This window comes from Aquarana catesbeiana, linkage group LG05 (genome assembly GCF_042186555.1).
Source record: "Aquarana catesbeiana isolate 2022-GZ linkage group LG05, ASM4218655v1, whole genome shotgun sequence".
In the NCBI taxonomy this organism is placed as follows: domain Eukaryota; kingdom Metazoa; phylum Chordata; class Amphibia; order Anura; family Ranidae; genus Aquarana; species Aquarana catesbeiana.
The window spans coordinates 573,919,986-573,932,957 of NC_133328.1; the positions used below are offsets into that span (position 1 = coordinate 573,919,986).

A 12,972-nucleotide genomic window follows, 5' to 3' on the forward strand; every position below is an offset into this window, starting at 1 on the left:
TCACTCTACACAAGCTCAACGGAACAGTAGAAACTCTAGGATTCCCATATGGATATCCAAATTATGCCAGCTGCATGTGGCCATTTGGTACAGAAGCTACGGTAACAAGCAAATACAATTGTGGTTCCATTAATTTGCCTAAGATGATGTTTATTTTTTTATCTTATTTTTTGTCTGTATATGATAAAGAGCCCAGTAGCTGAGAACATGCAGACAAGATACCCTGCCTATAGCATCCAATAAAATGTGTGTGTGTGTGTGTATATATATATATATATATATATATATATATATATATATATATGTGTGTATGTATATGTGTGTGTGTGTGTGTGTGTATGTATGTATGTGTGTATGTGTGTATATATATATATAATATATATTTTGACACATAATGGAATACAATAAACTCAGCTGCTTATTTGTTTAATAAACATGCCTTTTACTTACCTGCTCTGTGCAATGGTTTTGCACAGAGCAGCCCCAATGCTCCTCTCCTGGGGTCCCCTGCCGGTGCTCCAGGCCCCTCCTCTTCATCGGGTGCCCCCACAGAATTCCGCTTTCCATGGGCATCTATTGATACAGACAGCAGTACTCTGTCCCGCTCTCGTGTTCCAGCCAAAGGCTCCTGCTACTATCAGTCTGTCCAGTGAGGAGAGGGACAACAGCTGGAGCTGCTGCGCTTGTGCACATCATTGGATCGGGCTCAGGTAAGAAAAAGGGGCGGTCTAGGGGGAGCTGCAGCACAGGTATTTCACCTTTTAATGCATTTAGGTGAAAAACCTTAAGGCCTTTTAACCACTTTAGCCCTTGAAGGTTTTACCCCCTTAATGACCAGGCCATTGTTTGTGATACAGCACTGCTTTACTTTAACTGACAATTGCGTGGCATGCGACGTTGTATCTAAATAAAGTCGATGTCCTTTTTTTTTTTTTTCCTCACAAATAGAGCTTTCTTTTGGTGGTATTTGATCACCTCCGGTTTTTATTTTTTGCGCTATAAAGAAAAAGACTGACAATTTTGAAGAAAAAAATCAAAATTTTTTACTTTCTGCTATAGAACACATCCAATATAAAAAGTGTAAAAAATCTAATTTCATCAATTTTAGGCCAATATGTATTCTGCTTCTGCTAGCAGGATTGCAGCAGACGAATTGGACTTTTTTTTTTTTTTTTTTTTTTTTTTTTTTTTTGGGAACCAGTGACATTATTACAGTGAACAGTGCTAAAAATATGCACTTACTGTACCAATGACACTGGCATGGAAGGGGTTAACACCAGGGGCAATCACAGGGTTAGGTGTGTCCCTAGGAGGTGCTTACTGTGTGGAGGATGGTCTGACTCTGTGAAAAGAGTTCTGTGTTCCTGCTTTAGCAGGAACAGAAGTTCTGTGTCCTTCCCTGTCAGAACGGCAATCTGCCTTGTTTATATAGGCAGATCACTGTTCTGCCTCTCTGGAGCAATTGCGGGTGGCGGGCGGCCATCGCATCCTCCGGACCCACTGATTGGCTTTCTCTCTGCCCAATCGGCTGTCTTTTGAACTAAATGACTTACAGGTATGTTGTTTCGCACAATAGAGCCAACCTGCCTCAATATATGTACTGTGACCAGTCGGCAAGTGGTTAAAGTCCCGTGGACCAATGAATTTTGTTTTGTATATGTGGACTTGGGGATGAAGGCTCACGTCTTATGTGCACCGGATCACAGCCCAATTTTTGGCCAGTATGAGAGGTAGCAACGTCTATTAATGTTTCCTCAGCATGGAGCATTCTGTAGGGGAAACGATAGTCTACAGATTGACTACAGGGTGGGGGTGGTTAACTCTCGCAAGAGTAGAGGAGCCCTGTATCCTGCTATTGTATCTTAAAGTAGAATTATAGGCAACACAAGGGAGAGTTATAACCTCTGTCAGATTTATTTTTCGCCATCAGTGTCCTATTGTGGAGATTTCCCTTCACTTCCTGTCCCATAGCCAACCAGGAAGTGAGAGGAAATCCCTGAAAATTAAGAGAATTCCTTGGGGGTACCCAGGTCGCCAGAACTAGTGTCCCCATTGGAAGATTTCCCCTCTATTTACTTTTCTGGGGACAATCCAAAATGTGGGATTTTCTTTTACTTTCAATGATAATGGTAAACAGAACACATATGGTGAATCTCCCTAACGGGGCACAGACCGCAATAACAGTTGAGAATCGTTCAAATCTTTCTGTACTCTATCCAAAACTTTAAAAAAGTTTTGCCCTTTAGTTATACTATAAAGTGGAGTTCCACCCATTTTAAAAGTCTTTTAATAATCAGACGCTTACCTGTCCCACGGTCCAGCGATGCGGCCGCCCAAAGCCTCGCTCCTCTCCCCCTCCTCTCCGGGGCGCCGGCATTCTAACTGTGTGGGCACCCAGCTGTGGCTTCACAGCTGAGCGCTCACTGCGCATGCGCAAGCTGCACTGTGAATGGCCAGGCAATCTTCTGGGACCTGTGATATGTCCCAGAAGATTGCAGTGAGGAAGGGGGGAGAGGTAAACTTCCGGCGCCAGGCGAGGAAGTGGGAACTGCATGCCTCTAAACCCCCCCCCCCTCCCAAAAAATGACATGCCAAATGTGGTATGTCGGGGTCACCAGCACTTAAAGCGGAAGTTCCATTTTTGGGTGGAACTCCACTTTAGGGCTAGGTGCTAGGGAAAATTACAAAACTACCTTTGCAGTATTGATTCTTGCAGCAGTCCTGCAATGTAAGTAAGGATGGTGAGGGCCTGCCCATAACCCACAGCATTGGAGGGTAGAGCGGAGCGCCGGCTGCCAGGGGAACAAGGGAAAAGGTAACTAATATGTGTTTTAATGGTACCCTAGGCAAGAGAGAACCTTGGTAGTGTGGGAAAAGCCTCACTGCCAGGGTAGTTTTGAATTCGCTTTAAGCTTGATGTTTAGTGTAGGAAACAGAGGGGACCAATGGATCGTAGTTTACACAGGATTCAATGACCTGTGGCATGTCGGCACCTGGGCACTGGCAGAATGTGCCACGTGCAAAAAACAAACGCATGTAATGTAGAACCTGTTGGCAGTGTTTTCCAGTTCATGTCTCTCTCTTATGGTTATTACAAAACTTGGTATTTCAGTACTTTCTTGTTTTATTCTGTGCATGCTGGTGGGCTGAGGTGGTTTCCATGACAACCGGCCCTTTTGTGTTTACCAGTCTTAGCTAGGCTTGCTGAACTCATTACACTTTAATCTTTTAGGAAACAGAAGGCACAAGGGAGGCCTTGGATGATTATAAAGAGGATTCTACCCCTTCTCCACCACCTGTAATTATCCCATCAATCATTGGAAAAAGTCATGAACCGAAAGAGGTAAATTCATAATTAGTGAAGGCTCTGATATGGTTAAAGGAATTTCCTTTTTCATGCGAGTGGAAGTCACTCTTGGCACTGGGTTGCTTTCATTGGAGCTGCATTGTGCTGAGACACTGAGGACCACATCAGCCTCAGATCTGTTACTTTACACGGGGGTTCAGCTGATTAGCAGCACCCTGAGCAGGGAGGCGCCTGCCAGATCGCATCAGCGTTCAGGGGTTTTTAATTTTAACCACTAGGCGTCCACGCTATAGCCGAAAGACGGCTACAGCGCGGACTCCAATTGCCGGGAGGGCGTCCCTGGACGTCCTCCCTTTTACTTCCGCGTTGCGCGCTCCCGTGGGCGCGCATCGGGGAAGTTTTGTGCTGGCCGTGTCCCTCGGACACAGCCAGTCACAGATCGCCGTAAACGGCCAATGACAGCGGCCGTTTACAGTGCGATCGCTCTGCCAATGAGAGAGGATCTCGTATGTAAACATATGAGATCATCTCTCATCGCCGGCTCCCCCTCCTCACAAAGAGACAGCGTGTGAGGAGGGAGAGCGGAACCGCTGCGGCGGTGAGTAAACAGAAAAAAAAAAACGAAAAAAAAAGTGTCAGCACAGTTATCTGCCCCAGCCATCTGTCCCCAGTGCCATCTGCTCCTGCCATCTGTCCCCAGTGCCATCTGTCCCCACTGCCACGTATAAATGCCATCTGTCATCAGTGCCACGTATTAGTGCCATCTGTCATCAGTGCCATTTGTCATCATCGCCACGTGTCATCAGTGCCATGTATCAGTGCCATCTGTCATCGCCACGTCAGTGTCACATGTCATTGTCCTGGTTCTCCAGGGCCTTCAAAAGTGTAATAGGTAGTCAACAAATTCGATGTGTAATTTATGCTCCTAGAACACGTGATGGCGCTCCTTGCATGTTGGGCCTCTCTATGTGGCCAGGCAGTGAAAAAGTCCCACACATGTGGTATCGTAATACTCAGGAGGAGTAGCAGAATGTATTTTGGGGTGTCATTTGTGGTATATACATGCCATGTGAGAGAAATAACCTATTACAATGACAATTTTGTGGGGGGGGGAGGAATCTTCATTTTGCAAAGAATTTTGGGAAAAAATGACAACATCAAAAAACTCACCATGCATCTTACTAAATACCTTGGAATGTCTACTTTCAAAAAAGGGGTCCTTTGGGGGGTATTTGTACTTTCCTGACTTGTTCGGGTCACAAGAAATGAGATAGGCCGTCAGTACTTCAGGTGTGATCAATTTTTTATGATTTGCACCATAACTTGTAGACTCTCTAACTTTCACAAAGACCAAATAATATCCACTAATTTGGGTTATTTTTACCAAAGATATGTAGCATTATAAATTGTGGCCAAAATTTATGAAGAAAAATTACTAATTTGCAAAATTTTATCACAGAAACAAAGAAAAATGCGTTTTTTTTTTTTCAAAATTTTCGGTCTTTTTTCATTTATAGCGCAAAAAATAAAAAACCCAGAGGTGATCAAATACCACCAAAAGAAAGCTCTATTTGTATGAAACAAAGGACAAAAAATTCATTTGGGTACAGTATTACATGACGGAGTAATTGTCATTCAAAGTGTGAGAGCACTGAAAGCTGAAAATTGGTCTGGTCACGAGGGAGGTTTAAGTGCCCAGTTGTCAAGTGGTTAATAGGCATACATGACATGCTGGGACAAGATATTTTACCAGAGATGAGATTTAGGAGATCCATTTTTCAAGATTGTTTTTCCTCTCTAACCACCAAGTGAAGGCACTTTCACCCCCTTCCTGCCCAGGCCATTTTTTTAAGTTTTCAGCGCTGTTGCACTTTGAATGACAATTGCTCAGTCATGCAACACTGTACCCAAGTGAATTTTTCATCATTTTCTTCACACAAATAGAGATTTCTTTTGGTGGTATTTAACCACTGCTGGGTTTTTTATTTTTTACAAAAAAAAGAAAAAAGCCCGACAATTCTGAAGAAAAAAAGGTTTTTCTTTCTGTCAGTAAATTTTTCTCCTTCACTGATGTGCGCTGATGAGGCGGCACTGGTGGGCATTAAAAGGCAGCACTGACTGGCACCAGTAATGGGCACTGATTTGTGGCACTGATTGGCGTCACTGATGGGCACTGATCGGTGTCACTTCTGGCCAGTAATCGGGGTACTGATCTGGAATGCAGAGATTGCTAACTGTCACATTTGCTTGTGTCCTCAACCAAACTGTCACCCATCAAATGGCTGATGTCGTAAATGATCACGTGTGCAGCACCATGGCAGTTGCAGATCAAACTGAAGTAGCTTTCTTGGCTGTAAAAGATAAGGGTGGGGGTTTAATTCTGCTTTAAAGCAGATCAGCAGTGCATAAAAATGGATAGCGACTGAGCATGTGCAGAGCAGGGTGAGACAGTGTAATCCTGGATTTTAAACAGTATAGACAATTATTTTTAATGTTTTACATAGCTATACCTGAAAAAACTAAGGTATAGCTTGGCTTCCCTAGGTTTAGGAAGGACAAGAATAAAAGAAAAAATCATAAATGCAAACAAACTTTTGTTGCAGAGAAGAGCTTGGAAATTTCTCCTGCTTCTAACATGGGGGGTGTTATTCCCTCCCATGTTGGGTCCTTTTGCTACACTCAGTAGTTCCTACTTCTGGCCTCTGTGTCACTGCAGGAGATGGCAGGGACATAGTCGCCAGTGGATGAAACCACAGAGAGCAACAGGGAACCAGGAATCCAACATATGTGTAATGCCTAGTACACATGAGAAAATCGGATGACGTAAATTGCGATCGTATGATAATCTGATCGTTGGTGCACAGCTTTCGAAAGCCGACCACGACATTTCATCCAACAATATCCAAAGGGACCAGCATGAAAATTTTTCTCAGGTTATAGCAGAGCAAACGATTTTCCTTTTTAATCAGTACAGTATTCGTCTGGGAAAAAAAAATCTGAAAATCAAGAACTTGCATGCTCGGAAACTATACAATACATTACAACACATTACGTCACTTCCCAAGTTGTATTCTGTCATACGAGAATTTTCATAACTTTAGTAACCTCTTCATTTTTGGTATGAGATTAGCATGCAACAAAAAATGGATGATCATTCATCCGATAATTTCATTGTCTGTACATGGCATATGAATCAAAATCTTGGAGAATCTTCAGCCAGCAACTTCTCTACTGCAGAGATTGGCAAATACAGTAAGAATAACAAAAAACACTGCGCTAACTGGTGAAAGGGAGCCGCTACATACAGTGTGACAAACGGCAATATGAACTCAATAGGAAAAATGTAGCGCATAAAAAGACAAAAAATGGTGATAAAATGTAGTCAGACACCGCAAGTCTTACGACCGGATGTAGTGAATACAACAAATAATGATAAAAAGTCAATAAGCCATAGGGAAAAAATTTGAAAAATAAATCTCCGAATGAGTGTGCACATGGAAAAAGTCACTGGCAATGAAGAATGTTCCAAGCGTTGGCAGGAGACTTGGTTAATCGGTACATGAGAACCACATCCACCAACAACGGCATCAAATCGGAGAATGGTAGGCATAAACTCTTACCAGATCCAGTGGACTCCCCTGTCAGCGTCATGAAGACAATGTGCCACCCAGGGTGTGTGGAACGATATCCGGACTGTCAGAACTCCCAGGTAAAACTTCACAGGGTCATCAGATGAGTGCTCCCGGTGGATATAGATGGAATTCTGCCAGCTGTGATGTACTGCATATGATGGAGGTTGGGCATTCACTTCTTTACTGATGTTATGTGAAAAGTAAAGCTTCCCCATGGTGCAAATAAAAAAAAAGGTATCTTTTATTGCTAAAAAAAGATACATTAAAATAAAGTGATCACAATAAAAGTCAAGGGCAACATGAATGATGGTAAGGAAGCCCAACCTTGGGCTTCCTTAACGGTCCGGATATCGTTCCACACGCCCTGGGTGGCACATTGTCTTCATGACTCCATGTCGCTGACAGGGGAGTCCACTGGATCTGGTAAGAGTTTATGCCTACCATTTTCTGATTTGATGCCGTTGTTGGTGGATGTGGTTCTCATGTACTGATTAACCAAGTCTTCTGCCAACGCTTGGAACATTCTTCATTGCCAGTGACTTTTTCCATGTGCACATTCATTCGGAGATTTATTTTTCAAATTTTTTTCTCTATGGCTTATTGACTTTTTATCATTATTTGTTGTATTCACTACATCCGGTCGTAAGACTTGCAGTGTCTGTGACTACATTTTATCACCATTTTTTGTCTTTTTATGCTTTACATTTTTCCTATTGAGAAAAATACAGTAAGGCCCTTTTCACACTGCCGTGACTTGAAAGTTGTGCGATTGTTGGGTTTTTTTTTTTGTTTTTTTGTTTTTTTTTCACAATTTCAGGGAATGCCTGTGTAAACTTAGTCTATGGACCTCAATTCCCATCAACGTAGGACCAAAGTAGTACAAGTACTACTTGGAAGTTGGTGCAACTTGAAGTCTCAGATATGAATGGTACTAATTGGAAATCATTGGGGAGGGACTTGTTATGCAATTTTGCAGTCCTAAGTCGCAGGACAAGTCGCACAAGCGTGAAAGGGGCCTAAAGGGCAAAATCTTCTGTGGATTAAGTTTTCCCTGCAAACCTCCTTCACTCATAGAATCTGTGGACTTCATTTATGTTGGCAATCTGCTTGTTTTCTCTGCCAAGAAAGATGTTTTTAGTAAATTGAAGTATTTGTTTAAAAATATTACTGAAGATTTGTATTGGGTATAACAGTGGTCTCTCTCATATTCCGTACACAGACTTTGAAGGAGAAGCATGTGCATACAGTGTTAACTGAGTCTTCAATATCTACCGCACATAACGTTTCTGAGAAGAGCCCATCTCTAGCGCAGCAGCCACAAGAGGCCAGCACTGCCGCTACCAAGCAGAACATTGTGCCCCCACCATCGCAAGGTAATAATGCTGTGGATAGGTAATGTTGATATATGGGAACCACTTTGATGAGCTTAACTGTGCACAAGGTAGTGTTCTTGTTTAAAGTGACCTAAAGCTGAACACCAGCCTTACACTTAGGTCGCTGCACACTTGAGTTTCACAGTGTACATTAGAAGCTGCAGCAAGTCAGAGCCCACCTCATTTCCTGGCTGGTGGACGTTCAGCGCCATTAAACCTTTCTTCCCCAACCTGACCCAATCCTTTTTATGTATCAGATTTAATTCCTTTCTATTTATGGAGGCTCAGCATCTGTTACCTAGGACGATGTGCATGTGAATCCCCATTTCTTCAGACTGACATTGCCCATCAAGGCATTTTGATGTTTGCATGGCTCCTCATGAGCCTGTCTGCTACATGGTTTAGGGCTGAGGGTTTACAAGAGAAGAACCGAGGCAAGGTGCTGTGATGGTTTCAGGAAACCAATTACAGCGTCGTCCTGTCGCTTACCACCACCCGTGATCTTTCTGAGCTGTAGAGACCCCCAGTGATATGACTGGGCCTAATATAAAATTTGTAATGGGGGGGAAAAAAAAAAAAGATGATGTAGATAGATATTATATATATATATATATATATATAATCGATCGATATAGAAATATATTATCTATATAGATTTTTACATATATATAACATTTTTTTGTTTTCACTCACACTCTCTCGCTCATTCAAATTACTAAATCCTTCTATCCGGCAGCATTCACTTATTATTTAGTGCAGTCCCTATCCCCTGAGATGCTTCATTTAACACAGCTAGCTTGTTTCTTTTTGATTTTGAAACCATGACTTCATGTGAAAGAGACAGCAAAGTTTTTGAAATGATTTGTTTTCTAACAAAACTAAAATGTGTGTTTTCAGCGAAGTCTGAAGAGAGCTGGGAATCCCCTAAGCAGGTGAAAAAGAAGAAAAAAGCCAGAAGAGAAACGTGATGCCCTTTCATCACTGGAACACCTGTTCAGACGCTCTTGAAGGTGATGCTGTTTATGCAATAATTTGTGAACTTGTACAGAATTTTATAAAGAGAATTCTGAATTTTTAAAGCAACTACTGTCAACGTGACCTCCCTGAAGACAGGTGGAAAAACACAAGGAACTCTAGGTTCACACACAAGATCAAGAACGTGGAGCAGCAAAGAAAAAAGAAAAAAAAAAGAAAAGAAAAAAACACTGAAGATCCCGCATTTGCCAACTGAGAACGTTCATTTGATATACTGAAACACAAGACTTTAATTCCTGATTTTACAAAACAGTGATCTGTTTACATTCATTTTGTGCCCCACCTGGCCTCTGAGATGAACAAGCTGGGTGATTTTTTTTTTTTTTTTTTTTTTTTGTGACGTAACATTTCTGCTATATCATCATGGAAACATCTTTTTATCTTCTTGTGTCATTTTAATATCATAGGCTATTGTTATACAGTAGCGCAGCGCATTACCCCATCATGTGCAGTGCAAAAGAGTCATGTAATGTTTGTGTGAACCTTTAAGCACTGATCAGAAGAATGGATTGTGAACTGGTGAATGTATGAATCATTGTCATTTACATCAGGATGTCTGCTCCACTAGCATTGTCGTCCATTTTTGTATTTAGGATGTATTTTTTTAAAGAAAAGAATCCTTGTCGCCTTTGCAGGGGGCAGCTGTTTTGTTGATGGATGTAGTAATCGGGGGATCATAGCCTATGGATCCATCACAAGGCAGATGACCGATTTGATTGGCTGACTTAGTGCAACACACACACATATGGCTGTTTCTGACCTGCGTGCGACAGGTACTCTTTAAGGCGTGGCATTATGTGATTTGTTTGTCACTTCTTATACTGTGTTCTGTTCCTAATGAATTTTTAATACTTGCACTCTAGCCGTAGTGTGGCTAATCAGTCGTGTTTCATGTGAGGGCCATCAGTCACAAATCCTCCTTGACTTGGCCCTAAAAAGTTGATTATGCAGCCATTTTTAATTAACATGAATTTTTTTTTGGATGGTCATGGTGGCTTCAGACAGCTTTAATTGATGTTGAGACCTTCAATAATCAGGAATCCTTTTTTTTTTTTTTTTTCCCCCCCTGCCTTAAACTCTAGTATTTAGACTTCGTGACCGAAGTTAGTGTTTTTATAATAAAAAAACATCTGTAGTTGTAAGAAGTATTGCCAGCTTCAGACTATGTTGATTTAAAAAAAAAAAAAAAAGCGTGTGGTTTTATCACCATTTGCAGGCAATGTTATTTCATTTTATTAAACTTACAGTTAACTTTGTATCTATTCCTTCTTCTGCATGGTAAGTCAGACTTTGTAAATAGCCTTACCAAATGTTCTTTGAAAAATCAGCATCAATTTAGGTAAGTGTGGACAAAAAAAGCCATGTAATATTGTTGGTCTCTTTACTGTATCTGACGATAGGATACAGTTGTATGCAAAAGTTTAGGAACCCCTGACAATTTCCATGATTGTCGCTTATAAATATTTGGGTGTTTGGATCAGCAATTTCTTTTTCATCTATCAAATAACCGAAGGACACAGTAATATTTTGGTAGTGAAATGAGGTTTATTGGATAAGAGAAATCGCGCAATATGCATCAAAACAAAATTAGACAGGTGCATAAATTTGGGCACCCCAACAGAAAAATCACATCAATATTTAGTAGAGCCTCCTTTAGCAGAAATAACAGCCTCTAGACGCTTCCTATAGCCTGTAATGAGTGTCTGGAATCTGGATGAATGTATTTTGGAGCATTCCTCCTTTCAAAACATCTCCAGTTCAGTTAGGTTTGATGATTGCTGAGCACGGACAGCCCGCTTCAAATCACCCCACAGATGTTTTAATGATATTCTGGTTCCTGGGACTGGGATGGCCATTCCAGAACATTGTACTTGTTCCTCTGTATAAATGCCAGAGTAGATTTTGAGCAGTGTTTTGGTTCGTTGTCTTGTTGAAATATCCAGCCCCGGCCTAACTTCAACTTTGTGACTGATTCCTCAACATTATTCTCAAGAATCTGCGGATATTGAGTGGAATCCATGCGACCTTCCACCTTAACCAGATTTCCAGTACCGGCACTGGCTACACAGCCCCACAGCATGATGGAACCTCCACCAAATTTTACTGTGGGTAGCAAGTGTTTTTCTTGGAATGCTGTGTTCTTTTATCGCCATGCATAACGCCCCTTGTTATGACCAAATAACTCAATCTTTGTTTCATCAGACCACAGCACCTTATTCCAAAATGAAGCTGGCTTGTCCAAATGTGCGTTTGCATACCTCAAGCGACTCCGTTTGTGGCGTGTGCAGAAAAAGCTTCTTTCGCATCACACTCCCATACAGCTTCTCCCTGTGCAAAGTGCGCTGAATTGTTGAAGGATGCACAGTGACACCATCTGCAGCAAGTTGATGTTGTAGGTCTTTGAAGGTGGTCCGTGGGCTGTTTTTGACCGTTCTCACCATCCTTTGCCTCTCCAATATTTTATGTGGCCTGCCACTTCTGGCCTTAACAAGAACTGTGCCTGTGGTCTTCCATTTCCTCACTATGTTCATCACAGTGCACACTGACAGCTTATATCTCTGCGATAACTTTTTGTAGCCTTCCCCTAAACCATAATGTAGAACAATCTTTGTTTTCAGGTCATTTGAGAGTTGTTTTGAGGCCCCCATGTTGCCACTCTTCAGAGGAGAGTCAGAGAACAACTTGCAATTGGCCACCTTAAATACCTTTTCTCATGATTGAATGCACCTGTCTATGAAGTTCAAGTCCTAATGAGCTCACCAAACCAATTGTGTGTTCCAATTAATCAGTGCTAAGTAGTTACAGGTATTCAAAATGACAAGGGTGCCCAAATTTATGCACCTGTCTAATTTCGTTTTGATGCATATTGCGCATTTTCTGTCAATCCATAAAACCTCATTTCACTGCTGAAATATTAGTGGGTCCTTCAGTTATTAGATCAAAATGAAATTGCTGATCCAAACACCCAAATATTTATAAATGACAATCATGGAAATTCTCAGGAGTTCCTAAACTTTTGCATACAACTGTATAACATGCTCTGTAACGGTTATAACCAGTGGTACTGATCAGTGGCCTAATACCAGTCTCCCTTTTTTTTTTTTTTTTCTTTTCTAAATTGAACTTTCCCCTTTCTAAGGTCCATCAATATTTTTGGGGGATATTCTGGACCTAAAAAGGTTTACCCATTAAAATATTGAGTGGGGATGGGTAAAATAAGCCCTTTTTAAAACGACCCTGTCACCACTGGCAACAATAAAAACACAGTTGCCCTGTAAAAGGAGGTTACTATTCCCAGGTTCCCAAGGTTCATATTCCTCCCTTCCTTTTTTTTTTTTTTTCCTCTTAATCAAGCCATCACGTAACCCTCCACAGTGCCTCTATTGGGAGTGGAGACCAGCGAACCAACAATGCAGTCTGGGCGTGCCTCTGACCTGTCTTGCTGCCCTCCCCTCTGTGACATCACACCACTGTAGGTCCTATCAAGTCAGAGAGGGCTCCACCAATGAAAGTGTCTGTCTACATTGCCCAGGCAGCCATGTGACTTCCTGTAAAGACCCTCTCCACTCTGCAGTAAAGTTAAAAAAAGACAAGTATTTGGGACTCCTAGTTTGTTTTTTTAATT

General features: G+C 41.6%; 1 protein-coding gene across 1 annotated transcript in view; it reads left to right on the forward strand.

Annotated features, from left to right (window-relative positions):
* The window catches only part of MTDH (metadherin), a 57,013-nt gene extending 47,386 nt beyond the window's left edge, over nt 1-9,627 (forward strand). The window contains exons 10-12 of the mRNA XM_073632016.1: nt 3,233-3,343; nt 8,159-8,312; nt 9,210-9,627. Coding sequence (XP_073488117.1) covers nt 3,233-3,343; nt 8,159-8,312; nt 9,210-9,280 — 336 coding nt within the window. The 3' untranslated portion in view covers nt 9,281-9,627. The remainder of the gene's footprint in view (nt 1-3,232; nt 3,344-8,158; nt 8,313-9,209) is intronic.
* The last annotated feature ends 3,345 nt before the right edge of the window (nt 9,628-12,972 follow it).